The following is a 22,384-nucleotide window of genomic DNA, read 5'->3' as shown; positions in this document are numbered from 1 at the left end:
GCCGCGCTCCGCCGGCGCGGGCCGTCGAGGGAGAGGGGCCGGGCCGGGCCGAGGACGGCGCGGGCAGCCCCGGGGAGTCGCCCGAAAGCCGCCTCCAGGCCGGCGGGGGCGGGCCGGGGCGTTCGGGGGCCGGCGGTGTCCCGCGTCCGCCCGCCGCCGCGGGGCCGCCCGGGGCTCCGGCCGCCGCCCCGCTCTGCCCGCCGCGCCGCGGCTGGGCCGGCTGTCGGCCGCGCCGCCCTGAGCCTCGTCGCGGCCAGAAAAACAACGCAACCGCTACTTGCCCCGCTGTGGCAGCGGCTGTCAGGGACGCGGGGACTAGATTTAAGCGAGATTCTGCCCGGGGTGGGCCGGTTTTAGCGCTGGGCAAACGAGTGACTGGCGGGGGAGGTCCCGGATTTACCGGGGCTCGGCACCGCCGCTCCTTCGGTTACGGTCCGGCAGAATCGGTTCCTGGGATTTGAAAGAACGATCACAATTTTTAGAGAAGAGTAGGGGAGAGAATATGGGGGTTCTCCTTTAGAGAAGGGGAGAAGAATACGGGGCTCCTCCTTTCATACAGCTTCTCGAAAGCAGAATTCCCTGATACCAAACTTATCGTATTTCTAAGCGTAGGGGCAATTCTCTCAGTTCGCTTTACTGCGGCTCTGCAACATGTCTTGCATCTATCGTCAGGCGGAGCTGAAACAAAGAGAGGGGGGAAAGATGGAAACATAACGACACGTTTAATTAAAAACACCTGGCTAGTTACATACGTGCAGAGAAGCAGACACCCGTTATTCACCTCACCTGCGATGGACAAGCTGTTGCCTTATTCTCCCGAAATGTCCCGAGAACGCCAGCGGTATTTGCTTTGAGGGAACTCTGCGGGCAAGGTTTGTAATCGTGGAAAAAGCGTGCCAGCAACCTCCGGCCCCCCGCCGCTGCAAGAACGTTCTCGTTTGCCGGGGAGCTCCTAGCACCCTCTGTCCATGGCGCGACCGAAGACGCCGATGCTAATTAGCAACATCCGCGCTCTTTCAGGCTTCATTTCAGGACCGGAGTACCGCTACGGCCTTCGGGCAGCTCAGATGCTCCTGCTTTAGCCTAATGAGAAAGGTTTTATCATGGCACCTCGGAGGCGCGAGCAAGAGTAGAAGCGGCAAGGCAGGTTTAGGAGCTGTGAGTCTAAGCTACGGGAACGCGCCGGGGCTTGGGGTTTCCGCAGGACGGAAAGCCCTTTCCCGTTCACGCGTACTCTGGCTTTCCGTCGCGCTGGCCTTCTCGCCGCTACGGCGATGTAACTGGAATCTTTGTTTAGACTGGGGCGGCGGGGGGAAGCGGTGTCAAGCGATGAGGACGAACGGGGGGGGGTCCTCTGGGTTTTTTCGTTGCCGTTTTTTGTTGTCGTTGGTCCCCCCCCCGCACGAAGCCCGGCGCGGGCTCGCTGGCGGAGGCAGCGGCCCCGCCACGCTCGGAAGGCGGGTTTTGCGCAGGAGGTGAGGCCAGCGAGGCAGGTCCCCGCGCGGCGGGGCCCACCCCCTTGAAAACAAAACTTTTTTCCTGCAGGCGCTGAGCGCAGAGACCTGGCGCGGGGTCCCCGGAGCCGCCTCGCCGCGCCCCCGCCGCGGAGCTGGCATGCGGTAGGGCAGTGCCATGTATTGGAAGAGCGACCCGATGTTCGTCTGCAGGCTGGAGGACAAGGACCTTCCCGCGCTCGGCGGCCCCTCGGAGAAGGTGCGCGGGGCGGCGAGCGGGCGGCGGCCGGCGGGGAGGGGGCGAGCGCGGCGCCGGTGCCGCTGCCCGGCGCGGGCGGCGGCCGCTGCGGTGGCCGTGCGGCGCCGCCGCTGCCCGCCCGAGTCCGGCGGCCCCGGGCGCGGCCCTTCCGCTCGGCCCCGCGCAGGAACGCCGGCTCCCGCCGCGGCCGTGCCCGGCGGGGTCCCGCAGGTGCCGGCAGACCGCCGGGCCGGGCCGGCGCCGAGCTCCCCGCCGCTCCCGGGCGAGGCCGGCGGGGCCGGGCGCTGACCGCGCTCTCCGTGCGCTCCCCCGCAGGCGAGCCCCGCAGCGGGCGACGAGGACTCCTGCTCTTCCTCCGCCGCCCTGTCGCCCTCCTCCTCGCCGCGGTCCATGGCCTCGGGCTCCGGCTGCGCCCCCAGCAAGTGCGTGTGCAGCAGCTGCGGCCTGGAGATCGTGGACAAGTACCTGCTGAAGGTAAGAGCGCCCGGCCCGCCGCCTCGGGGGGCTCCCCGGCCTCGGGCGCGGGGCCGCCGGCGTCTCCCCACCGACGTGGCGGGGCGGTGTCGGCCGCGGGACCGGCTCCCTCCGCGCCGCGGCCGCGGGGCCCGGCCCGCTCGCACGGCGCCGGCCGCCCCGGCGCCGCCCGGCCCGCCGCCGCCCGGCGGAGAGCCCGGCGAGCCCCGCGGAGCCGGGCTCAGCGGGCTCCGAGGAAGCTCGCCCCCGCCCGACGCGCCTCCCCGGACCGCTCTCCCGCGCCGCGGCTGCCCGAGCTGTCGGCGGCGGTGCCGCCGCCGTGGCTGGCTCCCCGTCCGCCCCGAGCGGCGTGCCCGTCGGCTTGCGAGCGGCGTTGCTGCGGGAGCGGGAGCGTGTGAAGGCATGAAGTTAGCTGCGTGCCTGTCTGTGAGGCCCGGGCCTTGGAGGAAAACGGAGTCGCTGCTTACGGTTTGGGGAACGCTTTTCTGCGCTGGGATTGTCGGTCCTTGCCGTGCTGTAGGAGAGAGCGGGGGAGAAAACTAATGGTTCCGAACGTGGATAACTTCCCTGCCGTGCTTTACGCTCCTGGGTAAGCGGCAGCAGCGTGACCCGTTTGTTATTAGCCAAAATAAATCTTCTAGTGCGATGTCGTGCATCTCAAAGCAAAAAGTGCCTCTTGAGAAACGTGGAAAGGAGTTATTCCTGTAAAAGGTGGCCTGGTAACGTCTGTGAAGGAAACAAGCTGTGTGATTGCGGACTAGTTTTGCTAGCCTTAGCATTCAGGACTGAGTAAGATCATTTAAAAACAAACAAACCCATGTGACTAAACATAAAGTGTCGGTGTGGTTGGGAGGGGGGCTATTTTCCTTCTGTGTTACAGCCATTAAAATTATCCTGGATCGGACTTTTGCCCTCTCTCCTTTCAAAAGTGAGATTAGACAATCGTGCTAGAAGTCACTTGATGCCATTAGATGCAGCCTTAAATAAGGCCGTTGTATATCCTGCAAAGTGAAAGTCGGTAACACCGCTGAAAACATCTCAGTGTCGTTATTGGATCATTGGCTTGGATCTCGGTTGGGGTGAGGAGGTTGGCGGAATGTGTATGCTGGGTTGGCAGTCATTTAAAATCGGGTAGGTGCGGGTGTGGGGCAGCTGCTGTATACCTTTTGCTCTGGTAGATCCCAGCCACCTTTGCAACAGGCTGGGCTCGCACGTGAAGAGTGCAGTAGGACTGGGAGCAGGGCTAACTCGAAATTGGTTCCAGTCCCAGTAACTCTAGTGACGTTTTGGTATCTCGTTTACTGGTCACTGCCGTCTCCTGTCTGAACAACTGAAGTGGCTTGGAGCAGAAGACCTCTAAGTGATTTACCCTTAAGTTTAAATTAGCTGTTACTGCTTCCTGCACAGGCAGAGAGAGACAGGAATCCGTGCTGGTAACCTGGTACCTTGCTGATCATCAGCAGTATGTCTTCCAGCTTCAGCCCTGTAAATCGATAAGTAAGAACGTATCAAAGCTACTGATGTCCTGTTCCAAGGAAGAGCGCTAGCCGCCGAAGAACAGGCGGCGAGATGAGCTTTGCGTGGCTGGGATGTCAGCTCCCGCTTTGCGGAGCTGTGCGCCAGCAGCCTGGCTGCGCGCGGGCTCCGCTCGCCGGGGCTCCCGCGGTGGGCCCGCACGGGGGTCGCCTGGGGAGCCTTCGCGCGGGGGGCTGCTGGGCAGGCTGGGTCTGGCCCGAGCGCTGCTGCCTTGTGTCTGCCCGCAGTGCGGCTGTTTTCAGCAGTACTCGGGAGGATCCGTTTGGTGACAGCCGTTATCAACAGTTTCACATTATGTTGTGGTGCAAATTTGTCAGTGTATGGGAAGATGGCTGCCAACAAGGATGGAGTTGGGAGAGCGTTGGGCAACTGCAAACTGCGACGTTATAACCTGCAGAGTGACTGAAACGGGTGATTCCAGCGCGAGTGTTGGAGTCAGTACCGCGCTTTCTCTGTGGTTTGTCTGGCAGTGTTCTGATGAAAGGCACATCCTAGATTATCTCAAATCTGTTGCTTTGCCATAGGCGTGGGCTGTTTGGTATGAGATGAGAAATTGGCTCAGAAAATTTAAATAAATAAATAAATCTAAACTTAGTCATTGTTTGGTTTACAGAATTCCTCCTATGCAGCATGGGATTATCCAGAGGGTTATTACTTAATTTTTATGGTCACTGGGAGTCTTGGGTTTTCAAATTAAGTTATTTAGCTGATGTGCGATGCACAATGTCTGCACAACAAAGAATTCTCTTTATAGGAGAGAAGAAATTAAAATAGTTGCACTCAATTTATTTGCCCAAAAATTATATGTGAGTTTTCAAAACTGCTGATTTCTGCTGCTTTCCATGACTATGTCTAGTTTCACCATGGATATTACATGTTAAAGAATTGTTGAATTTGCTATTAGAGCAACTGCTGATATTTTGAAACTCGCACTCTGTTCACTAACTCTGCTTTAACAGAAACCTGGCAAATGGAAGATGTGATTCATGGTGTGGTTTTATTTGACAGACTTCCCCCCCCCCCCAATACTCGGCATTTTAAAATTTCAAATCACTTTGCGAAGTTTGTTCTTTGTTAGGCAGGACTTTTTGCAGACTGGGAAATAAAAGTACGTAAGTTAGCTGCCTTCCCGAGGTCATGTGAGGCCAAAACTTGCTCTGTTACTCTAATGCTATGAGAACAGAACTGGGCACAAAATACCTACGTGGAACTTGAATCTCTTGCTTCCTCTTCTGGTGCTTTTAATTACAAAACCATGAAAGCTTATCCTGAAGACTTCCATCAAATTAATTAACCCTTAATATGCATGCAGTTCTATAGGAAAAATGTTTTGCCTCGAAGATAAATTTTCCGTGAATCATGGTACATGGAATTTTTGGCCTTGTCTGTATGGATGTAAGAAATAGTTTTTGTAGATAGGAAATGTACTATTGGTAGCATAAACGTTGAGGGATATCTTTCTTTTATGTTGTTGCAGGTAAACGACCTCTGCTGGCATGTGCGCTGCCTCTCGTGCAGCGTCTGCAGGACGTCTCTAGGAAGGCACACCAGCTGTTACATCAAAGATAAAGATATCTTCTGCAAACTCGATTACTTCAGGTATATCATGCAGGAATATGGTTTCATTAGATAACATGTTACGCTTGCTTGTTACTTAAGCCGCAACTAAAATGCACATTTAGGCTCTTCAGTTTTTACTTGCTAGGTTTATTTTCAGTAGTTAAACTGACGTTTCTTGCAGAGGGACTTGGGAAACCCCAGCTCTGTCTAATGTAACTACCTACTAAGTCTCCCCCTCTGCCCCTCTGTTGTTATGCACAGCTACTGCATTTATACAATAGCTTACTTCTGTATGGGGGGGAAGTAAGCCAGAGTCCCTGCCACCATAAGGTTGTGCAAAGAACCATCCTTAGGTAATGCTGATTGAGATACAAGGTAGGGCTGAAATGATACTCTGTTGGGACTAGCACTCCACTGGTATGAGACTTAGGGTATCACATGGAACTGCAAAACCAACCCAGAATAAATCCTGCGATCTTTAAAAGAAGCTTTCAGCAGTGGTCAGTTGATTTAGAACGTGAAGCATTCTTCAACGTTAAAGTCTGATCCTGTAAGGAAGAATATTATTTATTTGTGCTGACATCGAAAGTACTCATGATACAAAATCTCTGGTCCAGAAAGTAGCAAAAAATTTTGCTGTTAATTTTGGAATGATTGCTAGTACTTCCCCAGACCAAACTATTTATGGGATTCTCACCTGTGTAGTGAATGGATTATGTCCAGCTAGTCACTTTTGGCACTGAAAGAGAGGGAGGGGGCAGGCTGAATGCTGTGAACTTCTGGAAAAACAAAGCTTTGTGGGACTTAAAAAAAAAAAAACAACTTACGACTCTGCAAAGATTTTTCAGGACAAATTCTTATCTACATAATCAACATATCTTGGTGGCTAGTTTTCTCTTCAAAGAGAAAAATTCTACCGTAGTAATGTGAATACTTGCAGATATTTGAATTTCTTTTAAAATCATAATGTGATGGCAATTAAGGAAATAACTATGAAGATACAGGTTTTCCCCCTTCTGCTGAAAGGAACTGAATGATTAGTGAAGGTTGGTGTAGCTAAGTATAATATTCAGACTACCACTAGAGTAATGTGAAATGTATTTGAATAATTGGGAGAATTTTGAACACAAAGTCTGCTGTTTCCAGCTCCCACTCACAGCTTTTTAAAGAGTAATTATCTTTATGAAAGGAAAGATGAAGAGTTGTGAATTCATGTAGGAGTTAAGATGTTTCAATTTCACTCTTTGCCTTATGAAAATGTTAACTTCTGTAGTTCAGTAGTGGTCTTGCCTTAAGCTAGCAGATGCAAACTTGCTGATTTTGTTGCAATAAAACCAGAGTTATGCTGTCCCCTCATCCCTTGTGGTCAGCCCGCTTGCTGCAGGTCTCTGCTGCGCTGCTGCATCCGGATCGCCTCTAACCCTCCCGGAGTTACCCTTTTGGCGGAGATGGTTAGTGTCCGTGCCTTCACCCTCCTCTTGCCTTTGTTTTTGCAGGCGGTACGGCACCCGCTGTTCCCGCTGCGGGAGGCACATTCATTCTACCGACTGGGTCCGAAGGGCTAAAGGAAATGTATACCACTTGGCATGCTTTGCATGCTTCTCCTGCAAAAGACAGCTTTCTACTGGAGAGGAGTTTGCTTTGGTTGAAGAGAAAGTCCTTTGTAGAGTACATTACGACTGCATGTTGGACAATCTGAAAAGAGAAGTTGAAAATGGTAACGTACTGCTTTTGTTAAGAACTATGTTTGTGGTTTAGTTTTAATTACATTGTTGGGTTTTACTTCGTCTTCCTTATTAAGAGTTAATTACCTAGCTTTACTAAGGCTGGAAGCACAGGTTCTTGAATTAAAATAATGTGCAAATTATTGGATGTTTTAATCTTTAAGTTTGTATAACTTGTTTTCTATCCTAAGGAAAAGAAAGCAAGAGCATATCTAGTTGATAAAATATCATGCTGGATCTATTCCTTCCCTCACTTGCAAGGGAGTCAGTTGGTGTGTAATGGGTAATGGTGCCAGATCAATTTAACTTTGAACAGAATATGGCTTTTCTAAAGTTGAAATTCAGCTGGCCAAGTACTGTTGGTGATTGTTGGAGGACAGTCTGACTTACAATTAATGTCGTTTTGAATGTTTAGCAGACAGTGTTGTTTTCTTTTTAATGCTTCAGGTAATGGGATTAGTGTGGAAGGAGCATTGCTAACAGAACAAGATGTTAATCATCCAAAACCAGCAAAAAGAGCTCGGACCAGCTTCACAGCAGATCAACTGCAGGTAGAGGCAGTGCTAGAAACTTGCATAGTTCAGGTTTATGCAGGACAGAGGTGCTGAACCGATAGGAAATCGGATGCATATGTGGGGGGAAAGAAGAAGCTTGCATGCTTTAAACTCTTTCATAAACTATCAAGACACAGCATGTTTCTGGAATTGTTTGTTAGCTTCAGCAGTTTTATATGAAATAGTTACTCTTCAAGCTTTTTATTTCCCTGGGGGCAGCCAGTAATTCTGCAGAGTGGAAACAAAAAGGTGGTTCTATTTTGATTGCTCGATGAAATCTATTTAATCAGGCATTTACATCGCTACACATAATAAAGACAAAATATTTTTAGCATTATGTAATGTGAAGAGTTGTACTAAGGATGGGTACTGTATATGACTTCAAGACATTAACAGGATGGAAGTTTGAATTCTGTTGTAGTGCACAATGAGGGCTGCAAAAGATTGTGTTCTCAAAGCGGGTAAGTATTGTGGGTTCCTGTTTATATTCACGTGAACACAGGTTGACTCCCGTCAATGACCGTGTTCTTGTTTTGCTTTGGTTTATAGAGAAGATGGGGAATAGATGCATATTTATTTCTTGATTGCCCTTTTTCCTCCTAGGACAGTTCTCCTCAATACTTGCTTCTTAGATCATATGTTACAGTCTTGGCTATACTTCTGTATGCCAGGAAGAAAGACTGTCAACAGGGACTCATCTTTACTTTCCTTCCTTCTCTTCTTCTCCCAGCCCTTCCAAAATGCTTCACATGCTGATTTCCTCAAAGTGTCTTTGAGCTTTGCCTGTTAAAAATATACTAAAGTTGTTACAGTCTTGGTGTCATATTTCAGGACCTAGCTTCAGTATTTAATGCTGCATGTTTTGGGGGGGGGGGGGAAACAACGCTTTTTTCATAGAGCTGGGTGGAGTGAAATACAGGGAATGTGCATTTGAAGTACTTGGCAGCAATTCTTGTACTGTCCAATTTGTTCTTGAACGTGTGTTATTGAAGTATGTTTTTTCCAATGTCCTTTTATACTAGCTCAGCCACTAGTTCTATTCCTTTCCACGGTCAGGGCTAAGGGAAGTGGGAGCTAGGAACTCTGGAAGTACCAAGTCAAAACCCCTCCCGTAGGGTCAAGCCTGCCCCGAAGAGGGAGGGAGGGGGATTGCCTGCATCTGCTCTGCTTTCAAGGCTTCTTCTCTTGTTGCTACCTTGGCAAGATTTAGCTCTGGACTGCCTCATATTTGAGTTGTTTCACCATCTGGATCACCATTTCGCTTAAATTAGCTTTCTAGGGAAAAATACCATGACTAGGGCCAGCTCCCCGTGAGAGAGGGGTAGTGGTGAGACCAGATTCAGAGGTTTCAACCTGTAGTGGGAAGGAAGCTGTGGCTTTCTACCTAATCCTGGCTACGCATCCCTAGTTTCAGTTTATAACATGTCTTTGAGTTTCTGGTCACGGATGGCCACTACACCGTTTGTTTTCTACTGTCTCAGACTGAGTTCTGTTTTGTTGGCCTGTCCTCTCGTTGTGGTGAAAGCAGTTGAAAAAACCTAAAGTTGAGGTGTAATAACGTGTGAGGCATTTAAGCAGTGCTGTATAATATGGCGTGTGGCTGGTCAAAGCTTGGTTTGCTATTTCAGCTGTGACTGGAGACAGAATGTGGTGTTAATACAAAACAAGTATGTTAGCAATAGTTTGACAAGGGCACAGGGCAAGGGCTCTGGACATCAAGCTTGAAATTCTGCAGAAGGGAACTTTCTTTTCCAGCAGTAGCTGAATGGGAGATAGGCCCAGCCATCAGAGCAGGAACTGTATTCAGGGCTTCTTCCTGTTTGCTATCAGTGAAACTTCCATGTTCCCCTCTTTTCCTGTTTTAAAGAAATTGTAACTTACTTCAGCAGGTGTCTGAGATCTTAGGGCCTCTCGTTGTTTAATGACACTTGCTATCTGCTCAGTGCATCTGTCTCTGTACCTGTCCTTGATGCTGGTATAAGACTTCCAGCAAGAGAAGCATCAGCGGGATAAGTGACTGTCAGTGGCAGTGTGTAGTAACACACCTCGTGAAGTACTTGTACAAAAGCATGTCCGTGCTTTTTGATGTCTTTGTATGAAACAGTAGGAAAGTAAATAATTTCAACGTTTCTGAATGTGGAGAGAAGTAGTCTGAATCTTCAAAGATGAAGCCAGGCAAAATTTGCAGACCATCAAGGGACAAAATCCAGAAATGAGAAACTGCAGTTTACTAAGTTGCTGAAGACACCCTGCAGAAATCCATGAAGCCTTACTTCCTTAAATAAGGTAAACTCTTACAGGCTCTAAAACTGTTCAGGATGCAGGCCAAGTTGACATCTACTTCCTCAAAAAAAAGTAATTCGTATCCTAATGACAAGTGTTCACTTCAGTTTTCTGTAAAAAGATGAGTGTAACCAAACAATTGCGTAGCGCAGGTCAGCCAAGGTGGAGTCTCTGTGTTCCTCGGGTCAGCTAAAGGTGAAGGAGGCACAAAGTGCTTCCCAGTTGCCTGCATCCTCCCTGCAGCTGAAGAGGGTTAAGCCGCATGTAATGCAAGATGCAGATAGTGATTGACAGGTTCAGAGGTGGATCAGCGTCCATTCCTTCCTTACGCTGTGCGCTGTGGTCTGCTGCTATAGGTGTTTTCTTTGTCTAGCACACTCGAATTGCTTTGCAGAGAATTTTTTCCCACAGTCCTTTTAATGCAATCATAACAGAGCACCTCCTCCATTTTTTACTACTGCCGAGCAGAATTCATTTCTTTCATTTCTGGTAAATGTCTCAGTTCAGTTAAGCATAATAAGGGGCTTGTATTTTGGCTTTGGGGGATTTTTTGTTTTTTTTCCTTAATGTATCGGGGACTGTCTGGGGACTAGTGATTACAACAGTTTCCTAAAACCAGGCAAGGAGTAGGACGGCGGTCTGAGAGGAGTCTCTAATGCTGCTCTCGGGACTGCATGCAAAAAACCTGCACCCTCTTCTCTTGCCTTTTCAGGTTATGCAAGCACAGTTTGCTCAGGACAACAATCCAGATGCACAAACGCTTCAGAAACTGGCAGAAAGAACAGGCTTGAGCAGGCGTGTTATACAGGTGGCTGTGCTAAGTTACTTGACTAACAAAGTCTGGTACTCATCCATTGGAAAAGCTTAACGACAATTTTCTCTATGTAGTTATTCTGAGGTGGAAAAAGATCTAATCTGGCAGTTTTAACATAACTTCAGACAACATCCTTAGTCAGGAATTGGTCTAGAACAAACATGTTAATTTGGAAAACTTGCTGTATTCCTCTTGCAGTTTGTGTGGAGGATTAATAATCTTCCAGGAAGAAACTTCTCAGCCTAAATAGCATAGAAATTGGCACTCTTCTAAATATAAATTTCTGACTTCAGTAGCCTGTTCTTAAGACCTGCACTTCTTTTTGAAAACGGCTTGTGGTATGACACATGAGGAGTAAGTGAGTATCTAGTGATCTGTTCTGGAGAGCAGAGTTAAAATACATACCTGTGCCATCCAAAAGTGAGAGAAACACAAACTTAGAATCTTTGCTTGAAGGTGCCTCTCAGCAAACGTTTATACCCATGCTCTTTTTATACATAAATGTGAATTTTTATATAATATAAATTATACATTTATATGTTCATATAAATAAAAATAAGTTTGCAGTTCCCTTGGCTCATTCTAGCCTGGAAGATTGCCAGAGCGTTTCTACAGAAATGAGGTATCTGGCAGCTGTGATCAAGCCTTAAAAAAGTGGAAGCTTGCACGCTTCTCAGTGTGAAAAGGAAAACAGGTATCCTGTGAAAACCCCGCTTTGCTGTCAGTAGCGTGCGGGCATGGAGACGGCCGTGTCCCGTCCGTGCCTGGGGCAGCGGTCTGCGCAGCGGTGCGGGGCTGGGGATGCTGTTGCTCGGCCTGGCGGGACGCCTGCCCTGGGAGCTGTGCAGCCCCTCGCTGTGCCGGTCCTTTGGGCTGCTGGTCACTGCAGAAGCTTTCTTGACTTGCCCACGCTTGTTTGAGGCACCGTGTAGGCTTAAAATGACTACTTTGTCATTTGGACTGTCAGGGTTATGTTAAAGGCTCAACTAACTAACTGAATTCAGCTGAAGTTAGAACTCTGAGGTTTTTATTATGCTAATGTTGAAACAGAATGCAATCTATCAACATGATGTAAATTTTCCCCCCTTTTCAGGTGTGGTTTCAAAATTGCAGAGCGCGCCATAAGAAACATGTTAGTCCTAATCATTCATCTACTGCTCCTGTCACCGCAGTTCAGCCCTCCAGGCTGTCTCCACCCATGTTAGAAGAAATGGCATATTCTGCGTACGTACCCCAGGATGGGACTATGCTAACTGCTCTACACAGCTATATGGATGGTAGGTATAACAACTTTGCATATCCAAGTAAAATCATTATTGACTGTAGCAAGAACAGTTTACCAAGTACGGATTAAAGAAACTTAATAGACTTTTAATTTGTAGTATTCTTTATAGACTATCTTAATACTGTACTTGCTATCTACGCCTCATTAAGAAGTGTGCTTCTTCAAGCAGTAGCCCCTCACTGTAAGAGCGTAGCTGAAGATCTGGGTATGAAGACCACTTTTTGTGCTTCCTCCAAACTACGAATACTAGTAATAAGAAATCAAACACTTTTTTAAATGCCCATGCCACGTTTTTAAGGATATGTAATTTTAATGAAAACCGTTTACCGCCCACTCCCTGACTCTTACCCCAAGGAATCTAGGTATGCCCAATGCAGCAACTTCCCTGAAACTTCAGCTTCCCTCACAGTAACACATGGTGGGGGAGCCTGGTGGTCAAAAGAATGTTTCAGTCATTGTGTGTCTTAAGACCCAGCAAGTCAACAGCTTTGGCTCATATTTGTGATTAGGAGAGACTGTGAAGGTTGGGGAGAACTAGGCTCTGAGCTGCACCCGTGGCCTGAGCTTGTTTTTCTCCAAAGCGGTGGTGTAAGGTGGGCTGTGGGTGGAGGAGTGTGAATGCTGGGCTAGGGAAAACCAGAGCATGCTGCAGTGGTTGGGGCCAGCAAACTGTTGTTACCCAGTGGGATTTACTAGCTTATCTCTTTCTACCTCCGATGAAGTTGACCAGTAAATATTTCTGTTTTTGTAGCTCATTCACCTACAGCTCTTGGACTCCAGCCTTTGCTACCCCATTCAATGACACAACTGCCAATAAGTCACACCTAATTCCTTTCTGTCAGGGATATAAACTATTAAGGATGTAACCTTAAGTCATTTATTGTGTATTGAAAATATCATTGGAAAGATATTAATGTTAACTTTTTATTTAACACCTAAAGCATTTTCAAGATCATTTTTGCTGCCCAGGTATGTAAGTATATTTAGCCTGCAAGACACTTTTATGGATTCTGCATAAATAACTATTACATTGTTTACAAGCCTTATTAAACACTTTTTTGTATTGTCTGGAAGTAGTCCACTCTAGTTGTGTGTGTTAATTTATTTGTCATCAAAAGAGCACTTTGCCTAAAAGAAAGGACTGACAATTGTGCAAAATGTTTACAATTCTTTGTGAAATTGTAGTTTATCATTAGTTTGTATCTGTAAGTTATTGCTGAAAGTATTACCTGTATTTGAGTTGTATACAGCCTATATGTTAAAGCTTATTTCTGTGAGTTTACAAAAATAAATTTTGGTTGCAAATATTTTCAAAATGAACTGAATAAAGTTTCTGCTGTAGCATGCTAAGCAAAAATGTTGCTGTGTTTATGGCTGAACTGTGATTGTTTGTGAAGCGCTTAACTTGAATCCTCAATTTTAAGAGAAGGTCCCTGGTATACTTATGTACACTCCACCAAGCTCAGGAGTGTTCCTATCTGTCTCAATTGACTTTAAAAATCCTTTAATGGTCTTGAAACACCCCAAATAGCTGGTACTTTAAGTATATGCAAAACAGCACTGCTCCTGAGGGTGAGGGTGCACACCTGCAGGGTGAGGGAAATGGTGGATATAAAGGATGGATTTTTAACTGTGATTTAAGCCAGCAAGTGGAGAGCCTAAACTCACATCTGCTTTAACATTTCAAATTTTTACTACTTCAGCTTCTCTTTTTTTTTCAGTGGTTTTATCTTGCAATTTTGTTAAGCAGGGTGGTAACTAACATGTAATACGTAAACAGAGTCTCCATTTTTTTTAAAGTAAAATCTAGTTCAGTATTTTAACTGACGTGTATCAAACTGCATATGAGCAGAGACTGGAATTCAGTCAAATGCACAAAAGTCTACTGTGTTTTAAACTGTTAATGTGCTAAGACTTAATTGCAAAGCATGTTTGATACACTGATTTGATGGACAAAGGCTAGTGCATGCTATCAATTCAACTGATTTTTTGTCTTCACAGACTAGTTTCCTTCAAGGACTTAAGACGGGTAGATCCCATCTGCACACCTAAACTTTACTTGCATCAGAAGGAAATCGTACTCTTGAAGGTGTGTGTGTTGGTCCATGTGCTTTTTTTCTCTCCCAACTATGAGTTAGTGTCTCTACTCTGAAATTTCTTGACTGTCCTGGTCAAACCATTTCAATGTGGAAAAGGTAGTATTCTCCCTGCCACCACGTAAATATGATGGCTTTTGAGAGCGTAACTTCAACAGCAAGCTCTGAATTATTCAAGTTCTGTAAATTAAATGTTGGCACTGTTTTAAGTGCTACTCACGGATGTCTGAGCTAACCTGAGTAGCAAAAGCAATCTGCCTGCACTGGCACAGTGGTTTGTCTGGGCTAATATTATCCTGCCACACTTTTTTCACAAACAACGCTAAAGATATGAGGTGGTGTGGAACCTGACTGACTTTACATTTTATTCTAGCATATGTAACTTCTTAGTGAAATACTCTGACTTTACGTTTTATTCTAACATAGATAACTTCTTAGCGAAATAGTCCGGGTGGCCAACTGAATTCAGTGTGGTGTTTTCAGTACCTAAGCTAGCTCCATGTGTCTGCGGGACAAAACTCCATGCGTAGCAGCAGGCAAACTGGTTTTTGTTCATTTGTTGGGTCTGGTATGCAAGTAGGACAACCTTACTGCTGAAGTTTTACCAGTTAAACACTAAATAATGATAATTTAGATCTTAACATAACTTGGCAATTTAAAATACTATTCAGTTGTCTTGTTTTAAAATGCAACTTGACTTGCATCAAGTCCCTTTAAAGAAAAGTAATTATTCACTCTAATTTGAAGGACTCTAAGCAGCTTCAGGTTGCCTGAAACAAAGTAAGTCTAAGCTTATTTATGAAACACCCCTTCTGTTTAGTTCCAAAGTCAGTGCAGGATTAAAGTAAATGGGGAGCAATTTTCCCATTTCCCTATGAAAATAGGAAGCAGGAGGATTAATCTTTACTACTGTGAATGCTTGAGCAGCTATTTGTAAGTGCAGCTGGGAAAACATAGAGTTGAAAATAGGACGCTCCAGCAGAGGCTCTGGACTTTTGAGTCTTCCCTTTGAGAATGTCAGATGGGTGCTGCTGGCCCCCTTCAGCTGTCTGCAGCTGGGGTTGGGCTGTGTGGGGCTGACGAAGCACAGGGAAAACTGAGGACAGTTCTAGTCTGCTGCTCTCAACTGAAATTGTTCCTGTAGCCTGACTTGCAAGTTTGAATGCTTCTCTTTTTCTACTGGTTGTGTGCTGGCTTGCACTTGTGTCTTTGCTGCTGAACAGTTCTGCCCCTGGAGCCATCCTTATTGCTTCTTGCTGTTTAAGAGAGTAACTTGGATTTTGCCATGCTGAGGAAATTCATGGGGTCTCTTTACAGGAAGAGAACGCAGCTATAGCTACAGCAGGAACATGTAGTATGCTGAGCCAGTGCCTCTTAGACTGCACAGGTTCAATTTAAAACTGAAATGTTGTACAAAATCAGCGTATGAAATAAACTGGTCTTCCCATCTTGCTTAGAAGTGACCTATCTGGAACAGAGAACAATACAGAGCTCTACCTAGTGCTCTGCTATGTGGATGCTTTTGCAGAGAACTGTATTTGTAATACATTCTCTCTGATCCTAAAGTCTTAGCCTGCAAGGTAGGATGATCATATGGCACTTGCTAATAGTTTCAATGCAATGTATCTTAAGAAATTAAAAATGGAGCTAATGATGCAAAACATATTTTGCATCAAGAGGTTCTCGGAGGAAGAAATACCACTAAAAAAGTTAGTTGCGTCTCAGAAGTACTGTGAGAAGACTGGCTAGTGACTTCCACTCCTTTTCCCCTTCCTTCCCTGACCTGTCTAACCAATGCAATGTGGGGCTGGTCACATATTACTGTGTGCTGGAACAAGTAACTACACTGCAAAATAAAACTTAAAATGTATTTATATTCAACCTGCTGTAGGAAGAGGGAGAAGTAAAGATGAAAAATATCCTCCTAGTGCAAACTTCATGGAATCTCTCAAGGATGTCTGTTTATTAGAAGTTGATAGTATTTCAGCTTGCAGAGTAAAGAAATGGTCTATTGCTACAGCATCTTCAAGATCTTTTAGAAATATTCCAAACTCTGCAATTAAACAAAATACTGGAATCTAGATGTTTTGAAGTTCTGGCTGCTCACTGGAAATACGGGTTTGTGTTCATATAAAGATAAATCTGAAAAGTACTCGGGCATTCTCTAGTCTGCTTTTCACCCCAAGGCACAATGAAATAGCTACTGCTAGTGGAGATGTTTGACTAATCTGTTCTTAAATGTCTCCAATAGTAGAAATCCTTACAGATTCCACAGGAAATCTGGCACTTTCTTAGGAAAAAAAAAAATTCCAACGAAAGAAAATCCATAGTATTTTCCTCCCTGCCAAACACATCGGATTCATTGAGTTTTTCATACCAAGTCAAGTTTTCTAATTGTTTCCGTGCTGTTTTCTTTGTCCATCATCTTGAAGGATGAAACTGAGTTTTAGCCAAGCCCTTACTGATGCTCAGCAGGAGGATTAGGGCACATAAGTTGCTCATTGCTGTGTGTCCCAGGATGATGACTGCTTTTCTTCTAATAACACTACCCTCCACATTCTGTTTGTGGTCTTGTCTCCTGTTTACCATTCTCCATTGATTATTGCAACCTAGGTAAGCAGCTTCTATTTTGCCATACTGAATTTCACGCCGCTTCTTTCTTACTATTTCTCAAAGTTTTCAAAATAATTTTGAATTCCAGTTCCGAGCTCCTCAGTACTGCCTCTTTTGTATTGTCAAAAATTCACTAAGAATCTCTTTATTCTGTCACCCAGGTAATTAACTAAAATACTGACTAGAACCTGATCCTTCAGTAATTCCATTTTTCAAACACGAGAATGTATTGTCTGAACTGCTTACAACTAATTTTCCAACTTTTCTATCCTGGGTTATTTCCCTATCGTGCTTATGTCAGACTGTGACACGTACAACTTCTTGACTGTGCGCACAGGTGTCACCCTTGCCAAAAGGAAGCTGAGCTGATTTGACAGTCTCACTGTTTGATTTCTTGTTATTGCTGGTGTGGTTAAGGTTTTAAAATTCTTGAATAAAATAGACTGAAATGAAACCGCATTATTGCATTCCCTGGCTTTCCTCTGCCCATTTCCTGGGCTCTAGGCACTGAATCAATTCTTCTTTCTCCTGGTATCTCTCAAAAATAAGAGTTAATGGTTTGGAGAGGTTGCTATCTGGCTCAGCTGTCCTGGGACAAAATGCAGCAGGCCCAAGCTACCCAAAACCATTTAGTTTGAAATAATCTAGAGAGCTTGCTTTTGTTGGCCTTGGTACTAACTATGCCAGTGACTTGTTCATACATCCTTTTATATTTGTTTGGTTGGGGTTTTTTGGTCAAAACTGATACAGGTGGAGGTCTAGTTTGGCCTTCTGGTATTCACTGCCTATAGTTTGGACTCTGAGTAACAGATCTGAGTAACAGCCATACTCTTGATTAGATTTATTAATAAATGTACACAATGCTGTTTTCTTTACCCTTGCTGACATTTGCTAATGCTGCCTGATTTTGTGAGTTGGCTTTTTGGCTCGAAGTTCATGTTTTTTATATTTGCATTATAGTAACCATAACTACTTTCTGCATCCTTTCTACAATTACATCTGAAGTTGAAGAGTTGCTTAAAGTTTAGGCAAATAGATCTTATTGCACTTCCGCCTTTCCTTTATTCATTCATTTTTTGTAAGTATAGATAACTGTTGTGAATAGTTTCCATTTCTGAAGAAACTGATGATTCTTGTCTTCTCTTCCTGACATTTTACAGCTCAGCTCTGGATTTGTGGTATGCCTTCTTGAACCCCTATGTTTTCATCTTGCAATGCACTACGCCTTAGGACGTGCAAAGTTAGTGATGATATAAGGATGGGTAGTCAAACAGATGTATGAGGAATAATGTCTTCATAAAAGACACTGTTTCCAGAAATATTTTGACACATGCATCTGTGCTTTTGTCTCCCTTTTCCTTGTCTTTTGTTAAATTACATTGCACTTAAAAATCATTACTGATTCAAAAGTCACAGTAGTCTCTGAAAATTGATTCTCTCCTTAATTCGGAATGACAGCTGGTTTATGATGGAAGTGTGTATTATTAAAGTAGAAGTTGTAAGCCTTCTGCTTTTTGTACAAACGCACGTGTGACCTGCTGTAACAGCTGAGGCGATCATGCCCGTTCTCTGCTGTGCTAGCAACATGAACACCAAGCCAGAAATTCCGGTGGCCCTGCGCAGGGCTAGGAGACGTGCTGCCCATAGCCCAAACCCTGGCTAAGGGTCTGCTCAGTTCTGTACTGCTGATTTCACCCGTGGCTTTCATCATTACAGTTAACATACATTTAAACTCCAAATATCCAGCTACTCCATACGTACTCCCTAGACAACTACTTGGGAAAAATGTGTGCACCTGCAGCAGAAAAGAATTTTGCAAGTTCAAAAATTTAACTTCTGTCAATTTAGTTCTGTGTATTACTGCTGTTGCTAGTTAACTTTTAACTCCTGCTCATTCTAGAATTAAAAATTAAGCAACTAGACTTGTCATACAAGTCACTAACAGCATGATAACCAAGCTTTTTCAAAAAATGAAAACAATTGATCATTAGTTTAAATGAAGAGCAGAAAAAAAACCCTGAACTGGTTTAGTTAATTTCTGAAAATCCACAGCTTAGTTACATGTGGATGAGTCTCCAGAATAGTGACATCTAGGGACAGAGAAAGATAGCACAAGATTAATAACGAAAGAAACACAAACTACCTCTAAGCTGTTAATGAACTGATTTACACTGAAGTATATGTTTGCACATTTTAACTGTCCTATTTCCTTTTAAAATAAAATGAACAGTTACTGAAAACAGACCAATCTATTAACTCTCTCTTTCATGGGGTGGGTAGAACATGCGAGAACAAGGTGCTGTAGTGGGTATCCGCTGCACTACTGTGTACTTTTAACTGGCTTTAATACACAGCAATGGAATGCAATTCTAGCAGTAATGTTAGGGAGTGACCTTCTGTTGTACTATGTAGCTATCCTGGTTTCAAGCAGAATAGTTTTTCCTTTAAGTTATAAGAGGATGCCTCTGCAGTTATAGGTAAGGTTGTAACTAAGGCTCACCCCATTAAGAAATGCTGAGTCCAGAACATGTTCTGAGCAGGGTACTGTTCACGCAGGCTCTCTGTTCCTGGAGGTTAAAAGCAACGGGACTGCTGCAGGTACTCCGTGTGTGCTTTCATCAACCACTTAAATTTGAAAAAGCAGGTATGTTTGGGATTATGTCACTTAAAACAATATAATCTCAAACTCTGGAGGTCTACATTTGTTATAAGACTACCACTTGAAAATTGTTTACAGATTTTTCCAGTAAGGCTGGTAGTAATAACTGCAATACAAGTGTAACAGCTATTTTTCTCTCCTGTGGGGAAAAGCATTATTGTAGGCTGATATGCTGTATAAACTGAAGTTAAAGGAAAAGACTTATTGAGTCATTCTGAGCTCTTCCATGCATGCTAAAACAACTCCCCATCAAATGGTTTCTGCATTCTATTTTAAAGAAATTACACATCATGAGTAGTCTCCAAGAGAAAAATAATTCTTATCTGCATTCATCCTCTATCCTGGCATCCATCGTTATCCCTAGCTGGCTCATCATCAACACTCAGCCTTTCTCATTCTCTTTAAGGATGGTGTTTTTATATTCTATACTTGATCCTGATTTAGACAAACTCTCAGAATCAAATGGCTTTAAATCTGATCTTCTATGAAATAGATGCCAGGGAAGAAGGAAAAAAAAAAAATCAAAACCTCTTAGCAGAGGAGCTTTTCCAGTGTGTGAAATCTTCCTGGGGTATACCAGACTTACCTGTTACAACTGCACCCTCTCCTATGGCACGCTCTCCTTCACGTTTCCCTTCGCCAGCAACCCTTGAGAAGAGCAAAATAAGTATTTGCAAGGAAGCAGCTGAAATAAATATATTTCTTCATCCCTGAAAATCAGCAGTTTCAGCCAACGTTTCTGTTAACAAAATATAACGTGGTTGATCATGGTAGCAATGGTCTGCAAAAGTTGCATATTTACAATTTGTTTTGACCTCCCCCCCCTTTCTATTTTCTTGGTACTGAGGGCAGCAACTTCTGCGTTGCTTGCATTTATCCCAAGTTATACAGAACTCTATTAAATGCAGTTCTGATATTTGACAGACTCCCCAAGATATTTGTGTCTTATGGAGTTGGATCAACAATAAAAAGACTAAACTGAAAAATCACTGCACATATGAAAAAGTATTTAAAACATTGAAGTACAAGTAGCACTTTTTTCTGTTTTGTTTATTTGAAAGCTATCCAAATCTTTGATGATTTAGACCATCTTCTGTTTTGACACAGTATGGCTCTAGTTGGTGAAACCTTGAATAGAATACAAGTTAAGCCATAAACAAAATACTTTACATGGCATGTGACAAAGTAAACTCCTTTGACTTCTGTTTTCTGATACAGGACTAGCAGAGTTTGATCCCTGCTTATTTGTAAGTGTAGAAAGTGGTACATTGCTTGCTCTCAGTTTCTGGAAGAGCGTTTTGACCCAAACATTTATTTGCAATTTCTATTTTCAATTAGTTTCAAAATCTGCACTTCAATAAGAAGAGATCCTTCTAAGGCAAGCAGAGCAACTGAACTTGTTTATCACTATGTCCTCTGACCAACTTGCAGCAGAGGAGACCGCTTTGATATTTTTAGATAACTGAAATTTCAAAGATAGATAGATAGATGCATGATGACGCATCTATCTATCTGCAATGATAGAGTCTGTTGATACAACCCGACATGGTTGTACTGTAAGCAACAGTCCAGCCCTAGTGACTCTTCTCTTGGTGTGGATGAATGCCAGCAGTAATGCAGAATGACACCCTTCAGCTTTAGCCTCTGGACAGGTCTCTTGCAAAAAGATTCTTCTGTAGTCGATTTGGCTTTTTCAGTATCTTTGTCTAAATGTAACTCTTACATTTTCACTACATTCGCTGGTTATGACAAACATGCCCTAAATACCTTGCTTCTGGACTGCCAAGAATTTGCTCTCATGTAGCAAGCCGAAACACCAAGGCTGCAGTCACGCAGAAGGACTTCTCAAGAGCTGATGGTTCCGTCTCCTCACTGAGCTGTTCTGCCACCAGCCAGCAGTTGTGGGACACTTACTACTCTGCTAGGACAGAACAGGCCGTCTTGGATAAAGCATGTAGCTTGCATTAGATTTTCCAAAGTAGAAGTAAAGCTAAAAGGCAGCTAATTTTGTATCGCATTGCATTGCTGTGCAGCATTCAGCCCTTTTACTGTTGGAAAAGTATTACGGTAACCTAGAATGAGGTGATTACAGAATATACAAATCCCAGCTTTTTCAGCACTAAAAATGCAAACTTTCCTGGATGAAGGTGTTATTTAATATTGTTGCTCCATAGCTAATGCCTTAGTGTACCTAAGAAGAAAAGAATTCATCTTCTCCTATGCAGATAGAATAAAGTGTAAGGCAACAAAGGCATGATCATGTTGATAGATACCACAGGTAGTTTCACATTGTTCGGTTGTTTCTTAGATCAGTTAGAATGCCTGTGCAGTCACCTTTCCTCTTCACCTGGACGTGGTTTTTTTTCTAGGGCTGTATTTTGCTAGTTCAGCAGGGAGATTAAGAAGATATGTGGCATCTTTGCTGTTTGAGAAAAGCGTTGAATATACCTCCTGGCACTTTGCTTAGTTCTCCCATGCTGCTTAAGGGCCTTGTTGCAAAACCACAGAACTCCAAGATACCAGACAGAGCACTCAGAAAAAGGAAGTAACTCTCTTTCTGAACTCAGGCTTAGAAGCTCAGGGCTTAATTCTTTGTTCTAAGCGGCAATAATGCCCATACAGTTTCTAAGCATTTTACAAATATGGCTCTGTATGTAAGGACATCATCCAGAAATGCAACACATCTCTTCCCCAAAGATGCATAAAGGAGATCACGTATTTGTTAAACTGCCTGGGAGTCCAGCCCGGCCACGCAGCTTCCGTGGAGTAATAAGGGTGGTAAAGGTCAGAGGTTTCAAATGTAAACTTGCCCTAGAACCAAAAATCCACTCTTTGTCTATTCAGAACATCTTGGATTTGAGGGATAAGTTGTCTGGCAGTTACGCTTTTCTTGTAGTAGTTTACGTCTGTGAGGTGTACCCTCTATTTTCCAAATATACTCCCCTGAGATGACAAACATGACAGTGGCTTTAGAATCAGCACTGACTCCTGACCTGCTGACTTGCTGTCATCAAATGAGGTTACGCAACGTAAGTCTTCTGAGGTCTGACATCTCTCTTCTCACCAGGCTGCT

General features: G+C 44.5%; 1 protein-coding gene and 1 long non-coding RNA gene across 4 annotated transcripts; one reads left to right on the top strand and one right to left on the bottom strand.

Annotated features, from left to right (window-relative positions):
• The first annotated feature begins 1,553 nt into the window (after window positions 1-1,553).
• Window positions 1,554-18,176, top strand: LHX8 (LIM homeobox 8). Of its 3 annotated transcripts, XR_012043359.1 has the most exons (9): window positions 1,554-1,713; window positions 2,029-2,187; window positions 5,201-5,322; window positions 6,780-7,000; window positions 7,455-7,558; window positions 10,557-10,652; window positions 11,752-11,935; window positions 13,945-14,032; window positions 17,813-18,176. XR_012043359.1 is itself a non-coding variant. In XM_072867224.1 (8 exons), exons 1-8 carry the CDS (start codon window positions 1,633-1,635, stop codon window positions 13,947-13,949), a joined length of 972 nt encoding a protein of 323 aa, XP_072723325.1. In that variant the 5' UTR covers window positions 1,554-1,632; the 3' UTR covers window positions 13,950-14,064. The 3 variants fall into 3 exon arrangements, 2 of the variants coding, with proteins under 2 accessions (XP_072723325.1, XP_072723324.1); XM_072867224.1 differs by lacking the exon at window positions 17,813-18,176 and having other exon boundaries at window positions 13,945-14,064; XM_072867223.1 differs by lacking the exons at window positions 13,945-14,032; window positions 17,813-18,176 and adding an exon at window positions 12,695-13,209.
• LOC140654170 (uncharacterized) lies at window positions 6,386-20,008 on the bottom strand. Its single transcript, XR_012043361.1, has 3 exons — window positions 19,898-20,008; window positions 19,153-19,277; window positions 6,386-6,978 (listed from the first exon to the last, which is right to left on the bottom strand). It is a non-coding gene; the product is annotated as an uncharacterized lncRNA (long non-coding RNA).
• Between the last annotated feature and the right edge of the window lie 2,376 nt (window positions 20,009-22,384).

This window comes from Ciconia boyciana, chromosome 7 (assembly GCF_034638445.1).
Source record: "Ciconia boyciana chromosome 7, ASM3463844v1, whole genome shotgun sequence".
Lineage (NCBI taxonomy): Eukaryota > Metazoa > Chordata > Aves > Ciconiiformes > Ciconiidae > Ciconia > Ciconia boyciana.
This window is presented reverse-complemented; position numbering and strand designations above follow the sequence as displayed.